This window comes from Saccostrea cucullata, unplaced genomic scaffold (assembly GCF_032062105.1).
Source record: "Saccostrea cucullata isolate Sc308-1 unplaced genomic scaffold, CSIRO_AGI_Scuc_v1 ctg407, whole genome shotgun sequence".
Taxonomy (NCBI): domain Eukaryota; kingdom Metazoa; phylum Mollusca; class Bivalvia; order Ostreida; family Ostreidae; genus Saccostrea; species Saccostrea cuccullata.
This window is the reverse complement of record NW_026922285.1, coordinates 132,501-154,476: the sequence shown is the minus strand read 5'-3', so window position 1 is coordinate 154,476 and position 21,976 is coordinate 132,501. Positions and strand designations below refer to the sequence as shown.

The 21,976-nt window shown below is 33.0% G+C and overlaps 2 protein-coding genes across 2 annotated transcripts in view; both read right to left on the bottom strand.

Annotated features, from left to right (window-relative positions):
- Window positions 1–4,581: 4,581 nt before the first annotated feature.
- LOC134261539 (sulfotransferase 1E1-like) lies at window positions 4,582–12,203 on the bottom strand. Its single transcript, XM_062743965.1, has 5 exons — window positions 12,028–12,203; window positions 8,033–8,353; window positions 7,486–7,592; window positions 5,427–5,625; window positions 4,582–5,325 (listed from the first exon to the last, which is right to left on the bottom strand). Exons 1-5 carry the CDS (start codon window positions 12,185–12,187, stop codon window positions 5,216–5,218), a joined length of 897 nt encoding a protein of 298 aa, XP_062599949.1. The 5' UTR covers window positions 12,188–12,203; the 3' UTR covers window positions 4,582–5,215.
- Window positions 12,204–17,073: 4,870 nt separating this feature from the next.
- LOC134261541 (sulfotransferase 1B1-like) overlaps window positions 17,074–21,976 on the bottom strand; it is an 8,555-nt gene continuing 3,652 nt past the window's right edge. Inside the window, exons 2-5 of the mRNA XM_062743966.1 lie at window positions 18,905–19,225; window positions 18,421–18,527; window positions 17,560–17,755; window positions 17,074–17,454 (exon numbers count right to left, since the gene is read on the bottom strand). Coding sequence (XP_062599950.1) covers window positions 17,345–17,454; window positions 17,560–17,755; window positions 18,421–18,527; window positions 18,905–19,225 — 734 coding nt within the window. The 3' untranslated portion in view covers window positions 17,074–17,344. The remainder of the gene's footprint in view (window positions 17,455–17,559; window positions 17,756–18,420; window positions 18,528–18,904; window positions 19,226–21,976) is intronic.

The following is a 21,976-nucleotide window of genomic DNA, read 5'->3' as shown; positions in this document are numbered from 1 at the left end:
ATCGATTGATCATTGTCATGAAACCAAAAGCAAGTGATTTTTTAACCGCAGTGGTTCGGTGAAAGGCTAATTTAGTAATAGAGAGGTTTAGCAAGCTCACTTCTACGTGTACACGTACGTGTAAACTACAAGTTAAAATTACACGTACACGTTAACATTTTTTTCTTGTTTAGCAAAGTATAACCTGTACTTGTACTTGTAAGTTTTTTTTTTAACGTAAAAGTGGCTTAAATAACATTTAAAAATGTTGAGCATTTTTATCGCAAAAGCAATAATTTTAATACGTATATCAAAAATCCATTATAAAGTTGTATAGCTATATGTAAACTGTATTTACAATGGATACAGTACCGTACTAAAAATTTCCCTGAATAGTGAACGCAGACAGTGGAGTGATAACAAAAAGAAGAAAAAAGAAAATAAAAGAAAAAGAAATAAATATTATCCAAAACATTTTTAATCGTAATCATCATCGGAGTTTGTTTCACAAGCTGCATCATGTATATTGGACATTAAGTGGTTTTTTACTGACACATAATTGCATTGATGCCTGGAATACCCAAGGTACCATATGACGCTGCATATGCGCGCGCAGCATCCTACGGTACGGGCCCCGCATTTGCACTGACAAAACCAACCAGAAATATCTGTGGTTGAATATCTAATCCACAAATTATAAAGAAGTTTACTTCTGTGTCGAGATTGAATCTTTACGTGAATTAAATCATTCTCAATCTCGGACACATCAATAAGATATTGTCCATTTTCAAGATGCTCTGAAACATAAGAACTTGCTTGTTTCAATTGATAAACACCAAAAGTTATTTGCCGAACATAGTCCTCAGTAAGAACTGGAAAAGCTAAAGCAGTGTCTTTTGCGTCAATACATCTCCATGTTTTTGAATTCGCGCGATATTTAAGAGAGGATACATCATCTAAACCCATTCGTTGAATTGCTGTAGCAGTTTCTTTAGACTTAAGAAGCATTTGGTAACCAATTAGAAGATCATCGGCATTGTTCGATTTAAGTGGTGGCTTGTATTTATTTATAATGCTACTCACAATTCGAATATAATCGCCAATAAATGGCAATTGACTATTGTGTACTACATTATCGAGATACTTCCATTTTTTTATCCTTCCGTTAGCTGCCTCTACCACCCATCGTACTTTGGTAACAAGGCGCGAAACATTTGCCTCTTCCGTGGAATGCTGCTTTGCTGATTTTGAAAGAAATGCAGGCATTTCGACTTGATATCCACATTCTTTTAGAAAACTCAAAGAGTCCCGAAAGCCCCTATCCACAATTAGAATATCTTGCTCTTTCAAAAAACTTGTTATTAGATTTATTTTCTTTGATATTTTTAATATGTTGCGCGCGTTTTGTAAAATTATTAATTGTAATTATAAATCTTTATTTATTTTGACAATATGTGAAAGAATAGATGCATCATTGTTGCGACCATTTGCAAAGAAGGGCCCAGTGGCATCGACAATGTAACCACTGGTGGTTGTGATGATGAAAGGTTTCACAAGAGGTCTACCCTTATACACAGAGTAAGTCAGTCTCTGAAACTTGTAGGAAGAACTCTTCTGAATGTAAATGTACGTACCATCCAGTACAAGAATGACTGTGTCTGAAATTGGGTCTGAGAACAGTTGTTTTGATATGTCAGTGGTATGATGGTCGATTATACGCTCCCTTGTCAAATGGTCAAAACCAATATTGAGGGGTACAAAGTCTCGAACCATCGCTACACGCGCACGCTTGATGATGTCGGCAACCTGACGTCTGCTACTTAGTCCACATAACGTCGCAAGCAAACCATTCGAAAGTCCAGATTTCAACTTAAACAGCAGTATGCCTATTGCATTTTTTATTGATCAGTTTTTTGATTTTTTCAAAGAGATGATTGAAGTGAAAATCTATTTTGCTCCGCGTAGTATTTGAAATAGCTTTAGATCTTAGTCTAGAAAGTAAATCAGTCAATTCCTCTGATGTCAAAGTAGAGTGTTGTTTTCTATATGATGTGGTATTGAGGGTTTGGTTTGGATTTAGATTTTTCCCCAACAAATGTTTGGAACAGCATTTACAACCTACTGGTACTAAAATACCAAATAAAGTAAAGGCATCGGTTCTTGCTTCTTTAGGTACGCTATGTATTGGAGTTACAGAACGCACATTTGTTATTAGATTTTCCAGCAGGTACAAATGGGACAGAAAGAGACACGTTATTTGGTTTTGTTTTTGTACTGTGCTGTAGTTCACTGTGTTCTTTGCTCAGTCTTATCTGACTTTTATCGTGAACTTTGATACCATTCTCTGTCAAAAACTTCTTCAGCTTTGATGAAACTGTTCTCTTTAGCTGTCCTTTGAGTTGTCGTTTACATATACAGCACCCATACTTCACAGGAGGCCCCATTTTTATTTACATTTATTCACAAGCCCTATGTTCGAATCGAAATCTTTGTGATTGGTATTATCTTTTAAAACTGTGAGAGGAAAGTGTCATAAAAAATGTTATAGATAATGCCCACCAATATTTCTATCTTTAAATATTATTAAAAATACGTTATACGTAGCAAAAAAAAAAAAGATAGGTGAAATAAAAAAACCGGATTCGAACCATCGACTAAGCAGTGTTAGATTGCGAGTCGAACGCCATCCTTTCTAGGCTATCTCGCTTATATAAAATTTATCGATATATAGCTATTTAAAGGTGGGTTACATGGACTTAGAATTTTTCACGATGAACGACAAATGTTATATACAAAAAGTTAGTTTTTTCATATAGTGGGTCAAGTCTCCATTTTTTTTACTTATAAAATATTTTAGAATTCAATATGCACTAACATATTTTACTTAGTTTAAAATAGAGACTTGAACCACTGCATGAGAAAATATGCTTTGAAATGTCAGATTTGCTGTTATTTTGTATGTTTTTGCGTAAATGTGGTTTTTAATGGATATCTTGTTAAAGTTTTATTTGGATTGTCATAACAGAAAGCTTAGTTATGAAAAATAGCGATTCATTACAAAAGGAAAACCTCAAAGTTTTCGTTTTCTGAAGTTGTCCTACTTTGGGTTTCCGGCTCGACAAGTTCACCCATGTAAAAAGCTTGAAGTCCATTTAGACTTTGTGCCATCTCCTTTCAAGTCATTTTTAACATGACTGACCAAATATATTAATAAGAGAACCTTGTACAGAGAAGAGATCGACTGTCTGGCAGTGTGGTAAACAATGTGTAACGAATAAAGTAACAATAATTTCAACTGTTAGAAATGACCGAGGTTTAACAAATAACTTGATACCTATGTGTTGAACAAAGTTAGTATCAAGTACTTAAAAGCATGAAAGAACAATACTGAGCTTATACTTTTTGTCGCTCAACAAATAGACTTTACAAGCCATTTCTTACACTATTTTGCCAGTTTTTTAAAAGCAGTTTCCATTTAGACACTCTGTGTTTTGTATTTTTAACCTATAAATTAAAAATGAAAAGACACTAATGTCAAGTTTTTATTCCATCTAAAACTTCCCATCTTTCAGTAGTTCTTTTCCAAAAATTTCTTAACAAAGTATGTTAGAACACATCGTGCACTTGTCATTATACTAAAGTCTTATATTCTGTACATACTAGAACAGAGTATATAAATAAATTAAAAATGAAAATTATATTTATTAGCCGATCTGTTTTTATATTTCCATAAAGTATTCAAAAACTTCTACATAAGAGGAAGAAAACACTTGCCGTGGCCTTCAACTCGACATTTAGATACATCGACGAGGTTTTTGTCATTTCCAGGTCGACTCTATACATCCCAGTGAACTTGGTATAAAAATCATCACAGAGTGTGTCACATCTGTTTCATTTTTGGGTGTTTTACTTATCATAGACGTCAAATGCCAACTTAACTAAATTGCACGACAATTGTGTAGTAATATTCCGCTCTCACCTACATATGGTGTGTATGTTCTACTCAGTGGCTTGCTCTGAGTACGATGTTTTTTTTATTAACCGAGTCAGGCTTGTGACAGATAAATTATTGTTTGAAGGATTTCATCAACATCGTTTGCAGTAAGCGTAAGCATTCATTAAATTCTATACCATATTAATGACCTTTAAAGCAATTATAATCTATCTGTGGATCGTATTTTAACTTTAGTTACTTGTTTCGTACTAATTGTCATGCCTTTGTAGAAGAAGGAATGTTCCGTCTTCTTATTCAATGCATTATAAGGCTTACGGTGGGTTGACCGGTCATTACGGGATGCTTACTCCTCCTAGGCACCTGATCCCACCTCTGGAATTTCTACGGGTCTGTGTTGTGCCGTTCACATATTTGTATATCCTCATTTGTAGTTTTCATGAGATCGATCTTTCTTTCTTATATTCAACCCTTTTTTGTTTCAAAAATGGTAGATGTACAAAACAAATCATGTTCAAACCATTAACTTAGCAAAAGGTATGGTAATTACATTCCAGGTGCACCTACAAGGTTTGAGATATGAGGTCAATGTACAAAGAATGTAAGTTTGAAATATTAGTTCAAATGAACACCCCTCCCCCCAAAAAAAACGTTTTTTTATTCAGATAGATATTACATAAAGGCATTTTCGGGGTAAATTCTCCTCAGAGACCCCCTTATGATCCACACCAGGTTTGCCTACGGCTCTCTGGACTGGATGACATATATCTTTTATATGTACATTGATTTCAATAATATAACAATAATTGATGATATAACAATAGCAAAAATTAAGCGTGTTGATAAATCTCACTTTCCAAACAAAATTGATCTAAAGATATACCGTATTTTGGTGTTCGCCATACATTGAGTCAGAAATTATACAGCACATTTAATATCTGGTTATAACCTTGAATATACACATTGAGTTATCTTTGACTTTTCTTTCCTTTAGACATTCAGATAATACAGAATAGAAAAAAAATACAAGTGATGTGTATAAAACAAAATCTCATTTCTGCTTATGAATTCCGTGAAAACATGGAGGTCTCATTCCGCCTTCCGAAGTCCATGTTTGACCTCCATTTGTTAGCAATGTAAACAAACAAAAATTAGGTTTGCGAGATCAAATGAACAAACAAAATTTAGCATACCAGGTAAATTGAACTATCAATTTAAGTTTGGAGATGTGTGGTAGAACTCAAATCATGATTCATATTCCCCTCTCTTAAAAGAATTTTTTTTTTATTCAAACTGTACTTGAATTGAAGAGTCTTTCATTTCTTCTTTGAAAATATCATCAAACTGTTCATTTAAAGCCACCGTAAAATGGTTCTTCCAATCTCCAATCTGTCCTGGAAATTCGTTAGAATTGTAATGTTAAATAACATTTTAGTTTCATGACGTGATTAATATGAAATAATTCCAGTTTATTTGGAAATCATCACTTGCTTACCTTTGCGAAGCATTTCTGGCATTTTGAAGCCTTCTCGTTCTGCATGTATTATTTTCTTAAAATGTGAATGGTCTTTAAAAGAACTGTCAATCTGTTTGAGCTTATGGAAGCTGCATTTATCTACGATTTCTACTATTAGTTCCTCTGTTGTGCTCAATTCCAGGAATTTGGCCAAATTTCTTGTTTCTTCTATTGGATTCTTCATATTTATATAAAAAAGGAAGTTTTAAATCTCTTCTGGGAATCATATTAGTCTTTTATTAAATGTATTCAATAGATATATGAAGGCTAGTCCTTAAATATCAGCTTGAATTTTGAAGAAAATATATTTGAAAATTTTTGAAAACCAAACCATTTATTAATTTTAGTGCAATTTTTGAATAAAAATTTAAAAACTACGCGGTGATTGATGTTTCTTATACATCATGATACACATAGCTATTTTCAATATTTTTGACAAAAGTTTGTTTGTATAAAATAATATCAGCTTGAATTTTGAAGAAAATATTTTTGAAAATTTTTGAAAACCAAGATTCTTAATTTTAGGCCATCTTTAAAATATTGATGTTTGCTTCTCCTCTCCCGACTCAGGGTAAAATTATTTGGTCGGTAGGTAGGTGAAAAAAACCCCACATTTTTTCAGAATACTAAAATATTTGTTAACTGGAAAAGAGGAATAATAAGGAAAAATAATATACTGTGTCCTGAAATGTAACAAAAAAGTTTTGAGACGGGCAATTTTAGTCAGTCGTTCGGGAGAGAGCAACCAAGCAACTGTTTAAAGATGGCCTTATCTAATAATTAGGGATGTCAAAGATTACCCCGTTAACAAGGTATTCGATCGAATGTCCGAGTAACGAATTCTAAAATCGCTACTCAGTTGTATATATACATTTTTTAATAAGTGCATATATTTATCAAAAACTTCCCTCAAAATGCAATTTAATAAATATGTTCTGTCCGTAATTATTATGTAATTAGCGTCTCCTACTACTGTTAATATTAAAAATACCCGTTATCGCCTGTGGCTGTGTACTCGTTTATACAGTAATTACCGTGACCAATTCACCTGGCAAACAGCTGTTAGCAACTAATTTGGTCCTTTATTTTTATGGATAGATTTAAGATTCATTCATACTTTGTCTATGAGATGTATGTCTCTCGACTTCAATAAACTGAAACTGATAAGAGAGATAACTCTTGATGACACACCCGGTAAATGTCTATTATACCTTTATAGATTTGTCAAGTTGAAATGTCTTTTTTTTTGTTTAATTTTGCCCCGCAAGTTGTTATAATTGTTTGTATTATACTTATAAAATACATTTCTTTTGGAAAAAGTTAAAAGTTAAAGCAACATTTTATATGAGTGAGCAGAAGATTTATGAACCTTAATAATTTGTTTTAATGAACATCGTTTTATAAGTCTATTAAGTAAATAATATATATCTATCGATCCTGACAAGTTGCGTTTCTCTCTTCAAAGATATCCTCTTTCGCTTCTCTGATCATTACAAAGCTGCATTACACCTCTCAATAAGAGCTGTGACTTAAACATTTGTATTTATTGGTGTACTATAATTAATATAAACAGTTTTTTGATGAATAAAATTAGAACAAGAAACTGACTTTGCTTGGTTCGATGTTTGTAACAGCCATTAAAACATGAAAAAAACCATTGATGGGGTTAATCAGGACTCAACTAGTCTCAATAAAATTCACACATATTTTACAATTTTACCGAGTACCGGTACTCGATTTGAAAATCGTCCGAGTAACCGATTATCAAAAGTTGACCGATTTGACTTCCTAATAATAATACTTATATACTACAATTACAATAAAAACAAACATGCATTGCAGTAAAATGAAATGTAACAAATTTCAAATACAAGTCATAAAATCAATATATTTTTCATCTCTAATTAAAACAAGATATTGTTTCTAAATCTAATGGAGTTGTATGAATATAACAGCACAAACATCAATTTACTGCAATTTGTTGAGAAAAAAGTAACAGTCTGTTCATTAACGTATAAAGTTCTATTTACGATTGTACCTTTTTCATGTTCTCATAGTGTATAGTGTGTATTGAGCCAAATTTGTCCTTCTTTTCGGCTTCTTCATATTCTTTCTCGTACTTGAACCAAGTGGAAAATGGACATGCTAAGGGAGAAAAATCAAATCTTCAAAAACGTGGGGGAAAAGTACAAAAAAAAATTAATCAAGTAAACAAAAGAAGATTTTAAAGGATACCTATTCAAAAAAATATAGAAAGAAAAAAATCATACGAATATGAGCGTTTCTAGTACTTTTTGTTGATCCCGAAGTTTGTTTGTTTGTTTGTTTTTTTTTTTTGTTTTTTGTTTTTTTTTTTTGAAGATTTCCAGAAATCAATTATGTAAGATTTGACTTTCAACGCATTTATCATGAATAATGAACGAACAATCAGTCGGCTTGTACGAAGAAAATGCTCATCATCCTTTGCGAATTATAATTTTCAAAAACTTTACTTTGACCTAAAAACATTTGATCCAGAAACAATCAGTGCGAAAAAGGTTGCTCATCATCCTTTCATTGTGAATTTCAATTTTCTTAAACATTACCTGAACTCAGAAACATTTTATCCAAATACGTCTTAAAGTCGAAAGTCTTAAATAAACCAGTGTCTAAGAGTTGATGATACATTGAAACTGCAACATCTTTTGGATTCCGGATGATATGTATAATTTTTCCACCATTTTGCACATGTTGTTTTGGTAAGTGCCGGTATGGAATATGTGTATTCAGAGGTCTGGGAGAAGCAAGGTTATGAACAACACTCATGTCCGGAATAGCTTCCAAGAAAAGAAAATCTTTTGTTTCTTTGGCATATTCAGCCTTGCCTTTTAGAAGCATGCAAACCACTTCCCAAATCCAATGGGTTCCTATTATATTAAAGAAAACAATATATAAGATAATATAAGATATGCTTAAGATATCTATCTGATTAACCGGCATCCGTAAAAAGTTTACTTTCGGGAGAGGAACTGAATTTTCTACTACTTGAGAATGCCACTATATCAATGAGGCATACATGTATAACTTTCCCGTTCTTGAAAAGATTTTTAAAGATTTTTAAATTTTTATTACTTTCTTTAAAAAATGATCTCTGATTGTGACCCCTTCCTACAACCCCCCATGATTTGAATAAATTTAAATCTTCACTACATGCTTACATGTCAATCTGACTAAGCATAAATTTTCTATAATGCAAAACTTTGCTCCCTCACTGTGCCCACATACTAACCCCGTAGTCTTCATTTGAACACACCTGAATCTAAGCCACCTGACGATGCGTCCTTTAGTTCCATATAAAAAATCACTAATCATGGATTTGCTGGTCTCTAGAAAATGTTTAAAGATATTTCAGTATATATGTAAATTCCTATGTAAAAATTAATCCGATATATTGTCCCCACCAACCCCTAGGTGTTCTGAATTGAACAATCTTGAATCTATACTACCTATGGATGCTTCCATGTAAATATCGCCAATCATGGCTTTGCTGTTTTTGAGAAGAAGTTTTTTCCTTTATATTTCTATGTAAAACCTTTTGCCCATTATGGCCAGTGGTCATAATATGAACAGACTTGAATAAACTCTACCTGAGGATGCTTTCATATTAATATCACCAATCATTGCCATGCTGATCTTGAGAAGAAGATCTTTAAAGGATTTTTCCTATATACTTCCATGTAAAACTGATCGTCCATTCTGGCCCTACGCTACTCCCGAGTGTCATGATTTGAACAAACTTGAATCTACTTCACATGAAGATGATTCCACGTGAGTTCAAATTTCCTGGCTCAATGGTTCTGGAGAAGAAGATTTTAAATATTTTTCCTATATATTCCTATGAAAAATTTTAATCAGCTATTGTGACCCCGGTCTACGCCCGATTTGAACAAAGATGAATCTACTCCACCTGAGGATACTTCCACATGAGTTTCATCTTCCTGACCAGTGGTTCTTGAGAAGGTTTTTAAAGATGCCATTAATTTTTCACTAATTCATAATTATCTCACCTTGGGAGCAGGAGCTGTCCTTTATTTGATCAAACTAGAATCACCTTCACCCAAGGATACTTTGTGGCAAGTTAGGTTGAAACTGGCCCAGTGGTTCTTGAGAAGATGTGAAAAGTTTACGACGACAATGACAACAACGACAGACAACGGACAACTTTTGATCAGGAAAGCTCCTTGTGAGCTAAAAACAAAATAACCTGGATGGGACTCCAAAAGGTTGCAGTATTATTTTTTTTTATTTCGACGTCAAAAACGTCACCGTGCAAGTCTCAAAATTGACTTTGAACTGTCTGATGGCAGTTGGCTGTTGCACCATCTCTTCCATTAATTGTAATTTACCGAAAGGAAAATACAGGAATTATACTTTATTTGTTTGCTTATATCGCTTATATCATTATGAGACTACATAAAAAAGAAATAATTTAATACGTAATTGTTGTCCCCCGCTTTTGTGAAAGCGAACGGACATTTAATCTGTCAGTCTGTTCGTCCGTCACAAAAACTTTAATCTTGGTCAAATCTTTTGAGTGAAAAGAGATAGGGCTTTTATTTTACACATTTATATTACCTGTGACAAAACCTTTCTAAATACACTATGATTTTTGACCCCGTGACCTTAACCTTGAAGTTTGACCTACTTTTAAGAATTTAAACATTACTTTGAATTGGCCATAACTTTTGAATGAGAGGAAATGAGACTTTTATATCAAATATGTAAATTACTTGTAACAAGACCTTTCTTAAACTGCTATGATTTTTTTTACCTCTTGACCTTGAACTTGAAGTTGGACCTACATTTCAAAAACTTTAACCTTGGTCATAACTTTTGAATGGAAGAGATAGGACTTTCATATCGAAGCTGTATATTACCTGTGGCAAAACCTTTCTAAATACACTATGATTTATGACCCCTTGACCTTGAAGTTTGACCTATTTTTCAAAAATGTTAATTTTTTTAGCTCACCTGAGGTGAAAGCTCAAGTGAGCTTTTCTGATCACCCATTGTCCGTCGTCCGTCCGTCTGTAAACTTTTCACATTTTAAACTTCTTCTCAAGAACAACTTGGCCAATTTTAACCAAACTTAATATAAAGCATTCTTGGGTAAAAGCGAATTTAAATTCTTAAAATAAAGGGCCAAGTCCTCTTCCAAGGGGAGATAATCAAGAAAATACAAAAATAGGGTCATTAAAAATCTTCTCAAAAACCACTGGGCCAGAAAAGCTGAAACTTATGTGGAAGCATCCTATGGGTAGTGTAAAATCTAAATTGTAAAATCATGACCCTCGGGGGTAGGGCGGGGCCACAATAGGGAATCCAATTTTTACATAGAAATATATAGGAAAAACTTTAAAAATCTTCTTCTCAAGAACCACTGGGCCAGAAAAGCTGAAACTTATGAGAAAGCATCCTGGGGTAGTATTGATTCTAAATTGTTCGAATCATGACCCTTTGGGATTAGGCAAGGTCAAGATAGGTATTACAAAGGGGGAAATCTGTTATATAACAGAATGGCCAAAGTTATTCAGGTGAGCGATGTGGCCCATGGCCTCTTGTTCTTATAACTTTTGATTGAGAAGGAATAGGGCTTTCATATTTGACATGTACATTACCTGTGACAAGATGTTTCCAAGCATGCTATGATTTCTGACCCCTTGACCATGATCTTTATGATTGACCTCATTTTCAAATAAATCAACTACGGTGACAACTTCTGAATGACATACGATAGGACATTCATATTTGACACAAAATATAAAAAAAATGAAATCAAATCTCACCCACAAAGACATCGTAAACGGGGCTCACAATTCTTTGAATATGCTTGTTTAACTAATTACTTAGGCAACATTAAATTGTTCAAAATAGCATAAAGTTAGGCCAATACAACGATTTCATTACACTCCCGCTTGAAAAGTGGGAGGGTTATGGCGTCCATCTATTACCCTTTGGGGTACAAGTATCCATCTCTTATCCACAACTCCTCTTATACAACTGAATGAAATTTAATGTCTTTCACAGATTCTTTGTTACATAGTGCCATTGCGCACCTCCTATTTTCCTTTTTGATCAGAAACATATTTTGGGTTTCCCATTGCAAAACAGACACTGCCATTCTTTCTATATTATTGAAGGGTACACATCTCATATCCGTTACTCCTCCTATACTACTGAATAAAATTTAATGATACTTTCACAGTCTTTATTTCATGATGCAGTTGTTCACCTTCTCTTTTACTTTTTGATCTGACACTTATTTTGGATCTTCCAAAGCAAAACATGGACTTTGTCATTATAATCATATGGGAGGCGGGGGTATCAATAGTGAGCTTAGTGCTCACAGTACCTCTAGTTTAAGACTATTTTTAGAGTGAAGGATTATTCTAATGAGCTTTGTGTTTTCGTTATAAATTGTGTAAGCTATTTTAGTACCTTCCATCGATGTCCACTTCACCTAAATGGTCATTACAACCTAATTCCATTATAAGGAAAAAATTCTTAATAGGAACGTTTTGTTTATAAAGCAAACAGGTACCTGATTTAGGATATGCTGCTATAATAACATCATCTTTTCTGCATTCCATGTCCCTGATCTCTTCGAATCTTTCCTTTGGATCCTTCAAAAGTGGTACAAATGGCGGTAAACGCAAGCCATCATACTCGACATATTTCACGTTCTTATTATCAATCTCCATCTTTTCGATTCACACTGAATTTGTACAAATTTATTATTATTGAGAGCAGCGTTCTAGATTTTGCCCGAGAATTTGAGGCGACTTATGGGATACAATGAATTGACTTTTTATCGATTGTACAAGTTTCTGGCAGATAGAAACACATATATGTAATTTTGAGCTTGCAAATTTACCCTCAATGATATCTTTTATTTGATGTATTAATTTTTTATGTGTATATACATATTTCGATAAATCTTACCATTATTCATCATTCATTGGTGCTATAATTAAGGATTTTTATCATTCTTATTTTTTCACCCTGTGTTTCCAGCCTCAAAATATCTGTTATCGTAACAGGCCTCTATATGATCGTGTGGATATATGTAGTATATCTACTCATTATTTTTTAAAAATAAATGATAAATAAATCAACAACCGTGTTACCCAGTCAAGAAGGTTGAAGCAATCAATGACATTTTATGGTGGCCGACCATACATGGAATTCAAAGTCAACTTAATATATAGAGAAAACAAAGACGAGGGATGAGGTAAAATTTAAATAGTAACAATAAAGGGGGTGCTTCCCTTCTATAATTGTTGAACCTAAAGTATAGATTCGACATAAAGTTAAATGGAAAAAAGAGGGAGTGGTGGTCAAAACAATAATTAAAACAAATGCATATTTGGGAGGGTGTGTATGTGTTTGTGTTAATTATACATTTAGTTTAAAATTAAACAGAAATTGGGAGGGGGAAATTAGTATAACTTAGATTTGCTTAACTGTTATTATTTAGCTTGTGATACTGTAAGAAATTTAAATTAGAATAAAGGAGTACTGCTAATACATGTGAATTTCATATATTGTTTTCATTTAATTAGTAATACTACTGTAGAGAGTTCAATACGCATACAGAAATACTACTAACTCGCAATAAACATAATAATCAGCACACATCACTAGTCCATACACTGTTTGAATATCTACAGATTATTTGAATTTATGTATATGTATCGTCACGTATCCTGTTTTCGACCTTATTGTATTTTCGACCTATTTTTCCCAATCTGCTTCCCGTGCAGATACCGCTCGGGAAAACATTATTTTCGGCTGCTATACTTGGAAAAGTAACCCGCCGAAAAAGTTGAAGTTTTAATAACTTTTAAATGAAATAAGATTTTTAATTAATTTTTGTGTAAAATACTATTAAAATATATAAGTCGTAATATTATAGAGAAAATATTGACTTCAAATCAGTGTCGAAGTACCTTTAAGCCAAATTAAATTAAAAAATTTTGGGTTTGTGTTATGAGATAATTATTTAAAAAGTTGCCAAAAAGCCAAAAGATATCGGCTAAATTGCCAGTAATTTTGTGAGGGAACTCTAGCACGACAAACCTGTCCTCGTCATTTCCGGTAGATTTTCTAATGAATGTGCATATGAATTATATAAGTTTAGTAATGTATCTAACACTAAATTCATAACTCACAGCTCAGGTACTTACCTTTAATCTTCTATTTTCTTCAATGTTGAAATACATCATGGCGACTTGACAGGTTTCTTCTACGTTGACATGATGTCATCCTTTAGAGTATGACGTTACAATACTCTAAAGGGTTACAACTATTGGAGTCATAATGATGGATATTTTTAGATATGAATTTAATTCAATACTTACAAAAATATTTTTTTTTAAAAGCATGAAAAAATAAAGATACAAAATTAACAAGAGGCCCATGGGCCACATCACTCACCTGAGCACTGTGGCTAGGAAAAAGTAGAAATTGGTTTATTATCTATTATAGGTCTATGTAAAACATTGATTGGCTATTGTGGCCCCGCCCTACCACCGGGGGTTATGATTTGAACAAACTTTAATCTTCAATACCTGAGGATGCCTCCGTATAAATATGATCAATTATGGCTTTGTTATTCTTGAGAAGAAGATTTTCAGAGAATTTTCCTATATATTTCTAGGTAAAACTTTGATCGTCCATTGTGGCCCCGCCCTACCCCCCGGGGGTCATGTTTGAACAAACTTGAATCTACACTACCTGAGGATGCTTCCATATAAATATGATCAATAATAGCTTTGTTATTCTTGAAAAAAGGATTTTTAAAGAATTTTCCCATATATTTCTAGGTAAAACGTTGGTCGGCCATTGTGGGCCCGCCCTACCCCCGGGGGTCATGATTTGAAGAAATTTTAATCTGCACTACCTGAGGATGCTTCCATATAAATATGATCAATTATGGCTTTGATATTCTTGAGAAGAAGATTTTTAAATAATTTTCCTATATATTTCTAGGTAAAATTTTGGTCGGCCATTGTGGCCCCGCCCTACCCCCGGGGGTCATGATTTGAACAAAATTGAATCTACACTACCTGAGAATGTTTCCCCAAAAGTTTCAGCTTTCCTGGCACAGTGGTTCTTGATAAAAAGATTTTTAAACCATACCACCAAATTTTTATTTATTCCCAATTATCTCCCCTTGAAAGAGGGCGTGGCCCTTCATTTGAAAAAACTTGAATTCCCTTCACCCAAGGATGCTTTGTGGTAAGTTTGGGTGAAATTGGCCCAGTGGTTCTTGAGAAGAAGTCGAAAATGTGAAAAGTTTACGACGACGACAACGACGACAGACAACGGACAAATTATGATCAGAAAAGCTCACTTGATCTTTTGGCTCAGGTGAGCTAAAAAGGACGTCTAAGAGTAAGCCATAGGTCTGAGTTACTGTACACATTAGGTGAAGCACCTTGGGAGTTATTTGTTTTTATGTCTATATATCTGTTCATACTTTGATAGATCTAACTGTTATTTATCATTCATTACATCTAACAATTTTTATCATTCTTATTTTTTGAACTTGTGTTCCCTGCCTTAAGTCAACTCAATATATAGAGAAAAAAAGATGAGGGATGAGATAAAATTGTAAATAGTAACAAAAAGGGAAGGATTTCCTTCAAAAATTGTTGAACATAAATTAAAGATTCAACATTAAATTCCCTCTTGGAATATTGTATCAAATTGTTCACTCATTGACACCGTAAAATGATTTTTCAAATATCTATTTTCTCCTGTAAAATAAAAATAATCCAAGTTTAGAAACAGAAATGTGAACCTTATTAAAATTTTTAAAAACTCAAAAATTTATTTATGCACAACTACTTGTATTTCACATTCTCATATTGTAATGAGCTTATCTAAATCAATGAGTAGATTTTATACATAGAATTTATTGTTTGAGCACTATATACCAAGGTTTGAATTAAAATGATATTTTCCTAATTGTGATAGATGTGATATAGACAGGTTCTGTTATCAAAACCTTACAAATCCGATTTATTTGTTTATACATAAATCATATTTTTCAAAAGATTTTTAAATTGTTACATAAATTGTTATAATTATGCTTACTTTTTAAAGAAAAAGACATATTACTTTGTTTTGTTTCTATCGATGGTGCTCTTACAGACAGGGTCATGTGAACTTGTCTAAAAGTTTTACTCTATGCATTCAATCAGCTAAGTTTTCTTTCTTTGATATTAATTGACCTACCTTTGCGAAATATGTTGGGCGGTTGTCTGAAAGCACCCTCTCCTATTATTTTATTTACATGAGATAGATCTTTAAATTCAAAATATTCAAAAATTTTGCCAATCTTGAAGTCTCCTCGATTGGATTCTTTTGTCATAATAAAAAGAAAGAAACGTCCAAAGGGCCACAACGCCACAACGCTTATCTGAGTCAAAAGAGCTTTGTTGTTCTTCTGCAGCAGAACGACCCCTATATATCCCTATGTAAATCTTTGATCAAATATTGTATCTTGACCCTTCTTCCTAGGACATGAATCTACGCTACTTCTTTCTGAGGATATTTATATAAAATATGACCTATCATGTCTATGATGTTCTTGAGATAAGGAATTTTTTTTGGGGGGGGGGGACTTTGATCCCCATTATTGCCCTTCTTCTTCTCTGATTGGAATGATATGCACAGGTATGAACTACTATTATCTGTTGATGCATATACATAATTAAGACTAATCAGGAAAAGGACTTTAAAAGATTATTCCGTTAAATTCCTTTATAAAATATTGATTTCCTAATACGTCCGCTTCTCTTACCCAGGGGGTCATGTTCTGTACAAAGTTGAATCAACACTATTTTACGATATATCAATGTACATTTGACGGATCACAAAACCCTATTATTGAGAGAATTTTTATAGATACTTCCTATAAATATTTCTTCATTTAAAATAAAAATTAATAGTATACACAGCTGCCCCAGTCTGTTCCTCGTGGACTAGATAGAAACATACTTGACTATACACTATCTATATGAGATTATTCATCGGAGCCCATATAAAAATGACTAATCGTTGCTATGTTTTTCGTGAAAAGATTTTCAAAGATTTTTTTAATATAAATTGCATTCCTTTGTAAAAATTCCCAATTTCATTAACCACAGTATATCAGGGAATGACATTAAGATATACTCAGACAAAAAAAATGTCAAAGCTATTAACTGGCCGAAAATCAGCACTAGAAGATATTGCAGATTTTTTGTCGATTATTGGAGACGATTTAGTGGCGGATCCAGAGGGGGTTTACGGGGGTTGCAACCCCCTTTGGATTTGCTAAAGAGAGAGATAGAGAAGGAAGAGAGTCTCAATTTTTAGTAGTAGACAGTGTGTAACAAATAAAGACTACCTATTCAAACAGTTCTACGTGACCAAGAGTTAACAGATAAACTGACCTAGGCATCTGATCCCAACTCTGTGTTATGTCGTTCACATAACAATTATTTGTATCATTTTTAGTTTTCAGGAGATCGATCACTCTTTCTTATATTTACCTTTTTGTTTCAAAACTTGTATACAAAATAAAAAACAAAAACAATCACGTTCAAACAATTTATTTCGCAAAAGGTATGGTAATAACATTCCAAATGTACATATAAAGTTTGAGATGTAAGGGCAATGTACAAAGAATATAGGTTTGAAATATGTGTTCAAATGAACAAACAAAAATTAGGTTTGCGATGCGATATCAAAAGTTCAAACAAAATTTAGCATGCCAGGTAAATTTTACTAACCATTTAAGTTTAAGATGTGTGGCAGAACTTGATTTTAAATCATGATTGATATTTCTCTTTATTTAAAGAATTTTTTCACTCAAACTGTACTTGAATTGAAGAGTTTTTCATTTCTTCTTTGAAAATATCATCAAACTGTTCATTTAAAGCCACCGTAAAATGGTTCTTCCAATCTCCAATCTGTCCTAGAAATTCATTTGAATTATAATGTTAAATAACATTTTAGCTCCATCACGTTATGTTTATTAGGAATTCATTTCAATTCATTTGGAAATCGATCACCTACTTACCTTTGCGATACATTACTGGCTTGTTGACGCCTCCGCTTCCATGTATCATGCTATCAATATGAGATTGGTCTTTAAAAGTGCTGTCAATCTGTTTGAGCTTATGAAAGCTGCATTTGTCTACGATTTCTGCTATTAGTTCCTCGGTTATGCTCACTTCCAGGAATTTGGCCAATTTTCTTGTTTCTTCTATTGGATTCTTCATATTTATCAAAATCAAAAGAGAGATGTATTAAATTTCTTCTGTGAATCATGTTAGTCTTTCATTAAATGCATATGAATAGATATGTGAATGCAAGACCTAAAATCAGCTTGATTTTTCCTTTCAAATTGAAAAACCAAGCTTCATTATTCTAGGCCATCTTTAAAATATTTATGTCTGCTTGCTCCCTCTAGACTCAGGGTAAAATTATTGGTTCGGTAGGTAGATGAAATAAAAACGTTTTTCAGAATACTAAAATACTTGGGGGAAAATTTTTTGTCCTGAAATGTGAAAAAAAAAAAAAAAAAAAAAAAAAAGATTTGAGTCGTGCCATTTTAGTCAGTCGGTCGGGTGAGGGCAACCAAACAATTTTTTTTAAAAGATGACTTTATTGATAATGCTTAGTTATCAATATTCGAAACCGTTAAATAAAAACAAACATGCATTGTAGTAAAATGAAATGTAACAAACTTTCAAATACGTCTTAAAATCATTTTATGTTTTTCATATCTAATTAAAATTAAGATATTGCATATAACTCTATAATGGATTTGCTAAATTATGAAAATGAATATTTCAACACAACATCATTTTTAATGCAATTTTTCGAGAAAAAGTTATATTCTGTACATTTACGTATAAAGTTCTATCTACGAATATACCTTTTTCATGTTCTCATAATGTATTGTGTGTATTGCGCCAAATTTGTCCTTCTTTTCGGCTTCTTCAAATTCTTTCTCGTACTTGAACCAAGTGGTAAATGGACATGCTAGGGGGAAAAATCAAGACTTAATGTGGGGAAAAAGTAGAAGAAAAATAAATTAAACAAACAAAACAAAATTTTTAGGGATATCTATTCAAAAATTATCAATTAATTCAAATGTATATGGTCTTTTCTATCAATTTTTGTTGATTCTGAACTGTTTTGTTATTTGAAGATTTGGAATTACAAAGCATTTACCATGAACAATGAACGAACAATCAGTCGGCTTTACGAAAAAAACGCTCAACATACTTTTCGAATTATAATTTCAAAAAACTTCACTTGCACCTAGAACCATTTGATCCAGAAAAAATCAGTCGACCTGTGTGAAAAAAATTGCTCATCATCCTTTAATTGTGAATTTCACTTTTCTTCAACATTACCTTGACCCAGAAACATTTCATCCAGAAACGTCTTAAAGTCGAAGCTCTTAAATAAGCCACTGTCTAAGAGTTGATGATACAGTGAAACTGCAACATCTTTTGGATTCCGGATGATATGTATAATTTTTCCACCATTTTGCACATGTTGTTTTGGTAAGTACCGGTATGGAATATGTGTATTTAGAGGTCTGGGAGAGGCAAGGTTATGAACAACACTCATGTCCGGAATAGCTTCCAAGAAAAGATATTCTTTTGTTTCTTTGGCATATTCAGCCTTGCCTTTTAGAAGCATGCAAACTACTTCCCAAATCCAATGGGTTCCTATTATTATCAAAGAAACAAAATATATAAGATAATGTAAGATATGCTTAAGATATATATCTGACCAACCGGCTTCCGCAAAAAAAGTTTACTTTGGGGGTGGGGTGAATTTTCTACTACTTGCGACTGCCACTATATCAATAAAGCATACATGTGTAACTTTGCAGTTCTTTAACAGAAGATTTTTTAATTTTTTTACGTTATAGATAAAATGATCCCCGATTGTGACCCCTTCCACCCCCATGATTTGAATAAATTTAAATTACTACACGCAGATGCTTACATGTCAATTTGACTAAGCATAACTTTTCTGTTCTGGAGTAGATTTTTCCTATATATTCTTATTCAAAACTTTGACCTCTCATTGTGGCCACACCCTAACCCTGGGGTCATGATTTATACAAACCTTAACTTAACCAGCTGATGATGCTTCCTTTAGTTTCATATAAAAAAATCACTAATCGTGGATTTACTGTTCTCCAGAATTTTTTATAAAAAGACATTTAAGTATTGTATATTCCTATGTAAAAACTGATCCCACATTGTGTCCCCACCCTACCCCCAAGCTTTCTGATTTGAACAATCTTGAATCTACACTACCTGGGGATGCTTTCTTTAAATAACATCAATCATGTTTTGCTGTTCTTGAGAAGAATTTAAAAAAAAAGATTTTTCCTTTATATTTCCATGTAAAACTTTGATTACCCATTATGGCCCTACCCTACCCCCAGGGGTCATGATATGAACAAACTTGAATATTTACATTACACATGTTTTTTGCCTAAAAATGTGAGTGAAAATCTATTGCATTCAAAACACCATAACACGGAAAGGATGTCAAAAGGTTAAAGCATACATTTTATTTTGACGTCACAATCGTTAAAAGCCGAGGGAGTGATCCGTCATTTAGCGAAAATCAAGAATCACGCTCTAATGACCAAAAGCTATTATGTTGGCTCTTTGATTAACTGTAGCTTACACGAAGGATACTACTTGGGTTTTAAAATATAAATCAAAGTACTGAAAGAACTGATAGACGGAGGCTTGGAATGTGTTTGTCTCTTTGGGAATTTTTTATTCATATTCTGACCCAAACATTTGCCTAAGGGTAGTTGGCCATATCTTTTGAACAGTAGATACCAGGACATTTACACTTCATATATGTATTCTTGGTGGAAAGACCTTTCATTGGATATTAACTACCTTGACCTTTTGACCTTGACCTTCGAGATTCCATACTTATGAAAAACCTTTAACCTTGGCCATAACTTTTGAATGGTAAGGGATATATAGTGCTTTCATACTTCACATAATTTAATCCTTGTGACAAGACCTTGGAGTTTGACATTTTATATCAAGCAAATCTTGAGCATAACTTTTAAAGCTTTAGGGTTAGTGCTTTCATACTTTATATATTTAATCCTTATGGCAAGACCTTTTATTTCATAGCAAGACATTTGACCTTGGAGTTTGGCCTACTTAAAAAAAAATATCCTTTGTCATAACTTTTGAAGGGTTAGGGCTTCTTACTTCACATATGTATTCTTTGTGGAAAGACTTTTCATTGCATACCAACAATCATGACCTTTTGACCTTTACCTTGGAGATTTTCCTACCTATGGAGTAACTTTAGCCTTAGCCTACTTTCATATTTCACAATTGTATTTCCAGTAGGAATACCCTACTTTTGGTACCAATATATTAAATTTGCATTTAAGAAAAGTTTTATCTTCGCTGTATTACCACACGGGGGGGCAACAGTGTTTCACAAACACATCTTCATTTATATTATCGTGGTCTGATATTTAATAATGTATTTTACCGAATTCCTATTTTTCATCAAAAGGACAAACCACTCTAACTGCAAAAACTATATTAATTTGAATTCTTTAGTGACTCATGGTAAGAGCTTCCTGAAGTGTGAGAAAGCCAAAAAGTACTATAGTATCTCTAACTCTTCAGGACTAAAAGGAGCTGAGATACAAGCATTCAGATATATCAATGCATAGATCTACTTTTAATTAACAATTCTGTTGTGTTGGGTATGAACTGAAGAGGATGCAAATATTTCCAACATTAAGAAAAATATTAAGCAGAACAAACGCCTGTTTGGGTGCAATCTATCTATTCAATATATAAGTTAGACGTACAAATACATGTTTTTTTAATTTATTCTCGAAAAACGTTTCATTCTCTCTCTCTCTTTCCATTTGACAAAAAATAAAGGGGGCTTCCAACCCCCGGACCCCCCCCCCCCATTGGATCCGCCATTGAACCGTTTACAAGCATTCACCCATCCTTGACATTTTTTAAATATCTCTCCAAGGTTTGGGAAATCTATTTAATTCAACTCCTTGCATATATTTTTTGTGGGCATACTTTCACTATTGCAGATTCCATGACAACAGTGTTTTATGGGTACCCGTGTTTTATTGCTTCCTTTTATGCACAGGTTAGCCATAATATTACTAAATTTACATCACTAAGTAAGATTCAAGTCACTGTTTTGGTCATGTAAACATAGAAACATGTGGGTCAGTTTCTCCCATCTATATAGTTTGCAAGCTCTTCTAAAACATGTGATAAGGAATTCTAAAAATAGATGCAGCAGAAATTCTGAACCTGTGCTATTATATAAATGCAATATTTGTTATATTATATTGAATGTTTTATATAAATACATATTACAGTGAACCGTGCGCGCATAAATTCCGCGCAGTCGCTATTTTTTGTAATACCACCCGTCGTCAA